At 40.3% G+C, this 8,124-nt stretch overlaps 1 protein-coding gene across 4 annotated transcripts in view; it reads right to left on the bottom strand.

Moving 5' to 3' along the window:
* The window catches only part of ALS2 (ALS2, alsin Rho guanine nucleotide exchange factor), a 47,282-nt gene that overhangs the window by 24,449 nt on the left and 14,709 nt on the right, over window positions 1-8,124 (bottom strand). For 3 of the 4 annotated variants that reach the window (XM_015559108.1, XM_015559105.1, XM_015559109.1), the window contains exons 2-5: window positions 7,170-7,250; window positions 6,336-6,490; window positions 3,402-4,333; window positions 957-1,314 (exon numbers count right to left, since the gene is read on the bottom strand). In XM_015559108.1, coding sequence (XP_015414594.1) covers window positions 957-1,314; window positions 3,402-4,333; window positions 6,336-6,490; window positions 7,170-7,189 — 1,465 coding nt within the window. In that variant the 5' untranslated portion in view covers window positions 7,190-7,250. The remainder of the gene's footprint in view (window positions 1-956; window positions 1,315-3,401; window positions 4,334-6,335; window positions 6,491-7,169; window positions 7,251-8,124) is intronic. The other variant, XM_015559106.1, reaches the window with a different exon arrangement.

The raw sequence follows: 8,124 nt of genomic DNA, 5'->3' as shown, positions 1-8,124 counted from the left end.
GGAACAGCGGAAGGGCAGGAAAGGCAAATTTATTCTAGGATTCCTAACTTTAGAGCTTTGCACAAAATGGTATAAAGCAGGGGTTGGTAAATGACAGCTAGTGGTCAAATACAGCCCACCGCTTGTTTCCGTAAAGTCTTATTGGAATACAGCTTTGACCATTCACTTATCTGGCTGCTTTCAAGCAACGACAGCAAAGTTAAGTAGTTGTAACAGAGACTATATGGCCAACAAATCATAAAAAATTTCTCTTTAGCTCTTACAGAAAAAGTCTACCAACTCCTGGTCAAATCCAGTAATTCCCAAACTTTAGAGCGCTCACGGTCACCGGGATCTTGTTAGAATGCATATCTCATGCATCAGGTTTGGAGTGGAGCCTGAGACCCTGGGTTTCTAGCAGATCCCCAGATGCTGCTGAGATTGCTGGGCTGCAGGACATACTTTGAGAAGCAGAAGTCTAGATGACCGAGATGCCTAAACTGATGGAGAAATGTAGAAGGGCCAGCTGTGTCATATTCTTAACATTCTAAAGATTTATTGCTAGAGAAAATGAAGTTTTCTCTTTTTGAAGCTTAAAATTATCTCTACTTTCAGGTCAAGTACAGTAACTCTGCATGTGTCCAATCGTCACATTGCAACTCCATCTTTTGGTCGTACAGGCCCCAACTTGGAAATATGCCATCGCTGCATTCCAGAACAGAATCAGATTCATAAAAAAGCTCACAGGCAGAAGTAAACATCATGAAAAAGTTACCTTCTAAAGTTATTTCTAGAGCAGACAGACACGTAACTTTCTTTTAAAACCACCTATGGTGACCAAAATTAAATACATTTTGACATTTAAATATGTCAGCCTTAACAATTAGGAAAGCCAATTGATTATAATATAGCCTGTGATGTCAGGAGAATCTTGGATTCAGCAAAAGTCAATTCAGGAAACCTGGCAACGTCCTTACCTTGTGACAACAATCCAGGGAGGGAGAGCCGGCGGCTGCCTCCCTCCGATTCTTCTTCTCTGATATCCACGAGACTTGAACTCTTCTTTCCTTGCATGGATTCCTGTTTAACCTGCTCTTCCCTGCTGTCCTTCAGACCTTCTGGGCCTATGGAACTGCTGCCTGCCTGAGCTCCAGGCTCACACGGGGCTGTACTATAAAAGTTCATAACTTTCTTTAGAGACAAGGCCCCAGCTTCATAGGTAGCAGCCACTCTCACACCAACAGCAGATGCACACGAGACCACAAGGCTGTTTAGGGCTGAGGTGCTTGTGGTTGGTGGGCTGTGAAGATTAGGAACTGCTTCTTCTACCAGAGGCTAAAATACATACACATACAGAAGTATATAAAAATATAAGTTCTTATACAATAGCAATCAGTAAAAAAAGTTTAACATCTATCACTATTTGCAAATATAAGAGTGTAAAACAAAGGTCTCTTTATCTCCAAATTAAAGATATGCTGCCCTCTTGGACATGGATTTAACAACATTATATGGAAATCAGTACACAAAATATACAGTTCCTCATCAAAAGTACTTCCGTTTGAGTGTTGAATTTTTCTATGGTACTTAAAAATAAGTCCCAACTGCACTCATTAAATTAAACACAGCAAAAGGGGAAAGGAGAAAAAAAGTATGAACATCATCTTTAATATGAAGTATACTGTGACAGCCCTTGTTAGAAGGTTGAAAAGATGAAAGCTTTATTTAGTGATCAGTTTTAGGAAAATTTACACAGAATGCTACTAAGAAATATCAGGAAAAAATAAATTGTTTTTAACAAAGCTTTTCTTAAAATGTTTTATAAATGGAAATTTAGATACAACATATACAGACAGGAAATGTTACAATTCTGGCCCATCAGCCCTTAACTTATACTCTAAGTTCAAGTCCTTCTACTGTCTCATTAATGAGTTATTTTCCATGGCCCAGAGGCTAGGTAAACTGAAGAATTACCTTTGCTCTCGCTACCATAGAGAATAAATGTGGGAGGTTAATAATTAAACATTTGGAACTAATGTTCTTCATGTTATTCATTGCTGTATTAGAAAGTCAAACTCAAGTTCTCTAATACCTTAGTGAAAAATCAGCTGAAATTCATTGTGAGCTGTCAAGCACCATTATTTACTAAGCAGCAAAGTCATTAAATGCACCTACTAACCACACACAGAAAGCTTTTGACTTATCAAAATAGGTCACAATAAATTTGCTTCCTATGCTACAGTAAGGTCAAACAGTACCATATACATTCCTTAATTTATCCTGAACTAAAAACCAAACCAAAATTTTTAACATTGGCTTTTGAGTTTCTTAAAGGAAGTAACTTCTGTTAACTAGCACAGTGCTGGACAAGTAGTCGGTATTCAATGCATTTGTCGAATTAAATGCTAGTCAGAGGCATTGAAACCAAGGGTCTTTATTACTTTGATTAAATTTAGTTTTAAATCCTAGCTCTAGAAATCATATTTTTCTCTCTCTAGAGACCTCGCCTTTCCCAGGATAATCAGCAGCCCCTGAGGCAGCAGGCCCTAACCCACTCTGGCAGGCTAAAGATAACATCTTGACCTAAGTTATGCTTCGGCTCCTGAGCCCTAATGTGGAATGTCCCCCTGGCTCCTTTCCCACGGCACCAGAGAGAAGAGACCTCAGACCTGGACTCAAGATCTGAAGAAATGATTTACTGCCCTAATCTCACTTCAAACCAATCAGTTCCCAGCACGATCTCGAACCCCCTAACCCAGTGTCCTGTCATTTTGTCCTATATAATCTGGGGAATTTTGCCCTACATGTCACTGGGGAATTTGGGCTTTTGAGTATTAGCTTCCTGTTCTCCTGGATGGCAGCATTCAACATAAAACAGCCAATATTCTACACTGCAGCTCTCCACGTTTAGTGTTTGGCTCTGCTAGAGCCGGGTGGTCTAACTCTTTCAGTTCTATAATAGAATCTTGGTGACTATAACAAAACCTTTGTTGAATTATTCAGGAGCCCACCAAAATGCAGTACCTTAGCCAAGGGGCGTGGAGAGAGACGTACCACGAAAAAAACAAAAAAAGGAGGGAATTTTGCTACTTAAAAAACAAGCCCAGCATGACATTTTTCAACATCATAAAAGGCCAGAATTTGAACATAAAGAGTAATTTTTTTTTTATTGTTTTTTTTCTTTCTTGTTAGGGTTGGGGTTGGGGTTGGGGTTGGGGTTAGGGTTAGGGTTAGGGTTAGGGGAGTAATTTTGATTTAATCCAGGTATTTCCTTATCTAGGCTTACATTATGAAAATAATTTATAGTCAAATTCAGAAACTAAAAAGTGCTACCAAGCCATAGGCATTTTCAAGTTTCTAAAGAAAAACTCAAGATGGTTGAATTCCAGTAGCAGCTTTCAATTATAAAATTTAGCAGGTACCTGAGATGGCACTGGCTTTTCACCATTCTCCGAGTTCTTTCTCTTTGAAGGATCTGATGGTTTCTGCACGTGTTCATTCCCTGCCAGAGCATCAGGGTCCGATGGTATATTTCTAGCAGAAGATGTTTCCGTTGTTCCTATGATGTCCAGTTGGGGGGGAATGGCATCGCTACTGGTGGTCTGAACATTTCCAACATTTAGTTTGTTAGCCACAGCCAGATCATGCTGTACATGCGTGTTCTCAAACACTTCTCCCTGGCTGTCCCGGCTTTCCGTGGAGGGGCTGATGGCAGTGCCAGCCTGGTTTTCTGCCTGGGATTCCGCCAACGTCACACCTAGTGGGCAACAATGACTGTCTGAAATAATCACGTGGTCTTCTTTGTCAGTCATAGTCATCAAGAGCTGGCTGCACTGGTTGCATCGTTCTGGGACTGGCTTCTGAGAAGGGGGGCACTGCACGAGTGCTAAGCTGTGGAACGCGCCACAGGCGACCTGGAGCACGACACGTCCAGCAAGATGCTCCACCTTTTGTGGCTTTGTCACTGGGAAGGTAGTGGTCATGAGACCCAACTGACAACCGGTACCCCATGCCCAAATCTCTCTGCTTATCGACAATGCCAGTGTATGCTCTTCGCCACATGCCAACTGCAAAATCCTGACTGCTAACGAAGGACTGGTCTCGGAGTCAGCAATGCTGACGGCACTGGGCTCCGGAACCCACTGCTGGTTGGCGACGGCGCACTGGCCAGCGGAGTTGTCTCCCCACATGTACACGACACCGCTTTCTGTCACCGCTCCACTGTGGAAACTCCCCGCTGCCACAGTAACGACACATTGCCCAACCAGGGCATGTTCTAGAATGGGGCTGCTCGGACAGGTCTCTGCTGGTGCACTTCTCCAGGGAAGGGTGCCGAAGCTGTACACCGCCCCATCTGAAAGTTAAAAAGGGGAGAGGGTAGTGAATTAACTAGACATCTATCAGCAAAGTTTTAATCCCCTCTACATTTAACAAAATAGGATTTTTTTCCCTAAAGTACAGTGTTGAGATTTGGTTCAAGCGTATAATATTCCAAATGTATTCCTCTTTAAATGAATGACAACTTCTAACATTCTGAAATACAGTGAGAATTTCTACAAATTGCAGGGTATTTCTTCAAATGAAGGGTATTGCTCTTTCCTTCAGCCTCATCCTACAAACTCTAGCATTGATCCACTACCAACGGCTACCATCGCACGCTATTACAAAAGCAGAGTCCCACTGTTCAAAGACAAAATGATCGTGACGAGATAAAGTAAGCAGAACATAAAGTTTATTAGGCAGAAGACACATTTGTTAATATCTACAACATTCACTGCTACTGAATAAGTCAGAACAGCAGAAAATTTAGGCAATGGCATAAAAACATTAGATTCATTTTGGCCAAAATTAAGAAATTAATTTTATACCTCCAGGTTGTACAGAAAGCACCAGTGTTAACAAGATGTGGCTGTCATTAGGTTTTGTGCCATATGATGTGTAATTTTTAAACGTTATCCTATATAATAAAAGCATAATATGCAAATTGACCAAACAGTGGAACAACCCATTGGCAGGGGGCGGGGCCGGTGAGCAGGTGGCGCCAGGCCAGCCAAGGCGCGAGCCAGTGGGCAGAGGGAGGGGACGGCGATCAGAGGGCAGCAGTGACCAGCGGCAGCAGAGGGGCAACTGGGGGAAGGAGGGCCAGGGCCAGCCACTCGCCAGCTGGCTCCATCCCCTGATCAGCCCACCCAGTCGCCTCCGGTCAGTCAGACATCCCCTGAGGGCTCCCGGACCGTGAGAGGGCACAGGCTGGGCTGAGGGACTGTCCCCGCCCCCATCCAGTGCAAATTTTCATGCGCTGGGCCTCTAGTATATAAATAATATACAGTGTGTGCTGCTTAACAACAGGAATACATTCTGATAAATGTGTTGGTTAGTGATTTCGTCACTGTGTGGACATCACAGAGCAATGATGGCAAACCTTTTGAGCTTGGCGTGTCAGCATTTTGAAAAACCCTAACTTACTCTGGTGCTGTGTCACATATAGAAATTTTTTTGATATTTGCAACCATAGTAAAACAAAGATTTATATTTTTGATATTTATTTTATATATTGAAATGCCATTTAACAAAGAAAAATCAACAAAAAAAATGAGTTTGCATGTCACCTCTGACACACGTGTCATAGGTTCACCATCACTGTCATAGAGTGTACTTATACAAACCTAGGTGGTGTATGCTTACTATACATCTAAACTATAGGGCAAAGGGTAAAGTCTACTGTTCCATAGGGGAGGAAAAATAATTTTCCCTCTATCCTTCTGGGTTCTAGGCTGAAACATCCCTGTAATAAAAGTCAGATTAATGAAAGAAAAACTATCATTCTTCCTTTTATTTTAGTTATGGTATATCTTAAATATAAGAACTAGCTAGCCCTGCCAATATGGCTGAGTGGTTGAGCATCAACCCATGAACCAGGAGGTCATGGTTCAACTCCTGATCAGGGCATATGCATGGGTTGTGGGATCGATTTCCCCAGTGTGGGGCACATGCCCAGGTTGTGGCTCAGTCCCCCATGTGGGGTGTGCAGGAGGCAGCCAATCAATGATTCTGTCTCATAGTTGATGTTTCTATCTCTCTCTCCCTCCTCCTTCCTCTCTGAAATCAATAAAAATATATTTTAAAAAGATATATAAGAATTAATCTGATTTCTGATAAAGTATATATCTTAAATTTAAGAATTAATCCAATTTCTGATAACGGGAATAAAAACATATTTTGAAAACAAAAAGAATATAAGCTTCAGCAGAGTTCATGAAAAACACCTGGCATCCAGTAACTCTCTTCCTGTTCTTCCACACTCAGACATTCGCTAGACTCTCAGTTCCTATTGGCTAAGCCATTCTTTCCAATACCTTCCGTCAGAAGAACTCCATGCTTCACTCCCAGGGCCGCCTGAAGAACAGTCCTTTCTCCCCAGCCGGGCAATCTCTCTGGGGTTACAGAGCAGGATCCCGCTGGCCAGACATGGACCAGGCCTCTTTCTTTGGATCCTTCTCCCTTTGTTGAGCTACACACATGAAGAAAAATCACTTAAATGTTCCTGCAACTCAGAGCTGTATCTTACTAGTATGTCATAGGACTGGCACCTTTTACCAGCACATAGGAGACTGGGTCAGATACTTTAACTAGCACCTATTTTATGCTTTAGCACAAAGGTGGAGATAAAACTAATTATATAAAAGGTGTGGAAAATAATCTAAACCCCAAATTACTTTATCTCTACCTAAGAAGCAAACAAAACTTGGGTTATTTTTTGAAGGTTTATGATTTCGTAGCATAAAATGTCAAGATCTTAACTTCTCGATACATTAATTCCTTGTTTAGGTATTAAAGTTATAACATGCCCCAAGTTGGAGTTTTCTTTTAAATTTTTGTTTGTAATGTGGTAACAAAGTATTTGATGAAGAAGACAGAAGGAATAGGGATCCATATTTCACTTCACACTGCATTTAAGTTCTAGAATTTATTAAAAAATTTAAGAACCAAATTTAAAGGACCTAGCAAGAAAGCTTATCACTAATCAGCTTTATTTCAATATCTTTCTCTACCAATCAACACAAATGTCATTCACTATTCCTACTTAATAAGTACCAACAAGAAAATTAAAGTTAAAAGAAGCTACACATATGTGGACATGCTTTCTGTGGTTCTCTACAAGGATAGAGAAAGAAGAAATGGTTTTTTACCTTCTCTTCTTTGAGTCCATCGGTCAGTGGGAGCACTCCATCACCAAATCATTTCCTCTTTGCAAAAGCATCTAAAGACCTAAATATCAGAGCACAGGTAAGCAAAAAGAGCAGTGAAAGAATGCTTTGCAATTTTATCCCACACATTAAAAAAAAAAAAAAAGCAGCCCTCTAACAAGTGCACATTCACTCGGCAATAAATATGCAGTGAAACTATTTGAACTATTTCACATCTTGCCTGCCAAAGAGGACTATAGACTGAGCCTGCCCATATAAAATGCCTGTTGACTGTAAAATGTAATGTCAAAGGAAGACTAGCTACAATTAGGCTGTACTTTGTCAAGGCAACAGACTTATTCGGTTTGAGTTTTATTGTAAAGAAAGTAGTTCAATCTGAAAACTCAACGTGTTAAGTTCATTTCATAAACATTAAGGTTACTTTTTAAATGTCTCTGGAACAAACGAACATCTAAGTACCAATTAAGTAAGAATTCCTAAAATCCCTTCAGTAATGTATCAAGTAGTTTTAATTTACATTTTGCAGTAATGGACACAAAAATTACATTATTAAAATAGAAAGTTTTTCAGTTATTGGAACTAGCAGTGTTTTCCTAAAATCAACCTCAATTCAAAACCATAATCCAAAGGGAAGAGTAAAATATGTTTTAAAATCAACCACTGAATAGAAAAGAGCTATATGAAAATTATGACACAAATATCATAACCCATCAGTTCAGAAACTTAATGTTTAAGAAATAGAAATAGAAATAGGCAGACAGTAGTACTCAATGCGTTTCAACTAAAAATTCACATTTTTAAGGACACCAAAACTCATGAAAATAAAGGCAATAAGGTTTTATTTGTGTGAACCATAAAAATACTGGGGCCAAATTTGTGATTTTTCTGCAGAAAGATGTAACCTGGTCACTGTACTCTAAAACAGCCCCTACCAGCA

Source organism: Myotis davidii, unplaced genomic scaffold, assembly GCF_000327345.1.
Source record: "Myotis davidii unplaced genomic scaffold, ASM32734v1 scaffold914, whole genome shotgun sequence".
Taxonomy (NCBI): domain Eukaryota; kingdom Metazoa; phylum Chordata; class Mammalia; order Chiroptera; family Vespertilionidae; genus Myotis; species Myotis davidii.
Note: the sequence above shows the minus strand (reverse complement) of the source record. Positions and strands in the feature narration are given on the sequence as shown.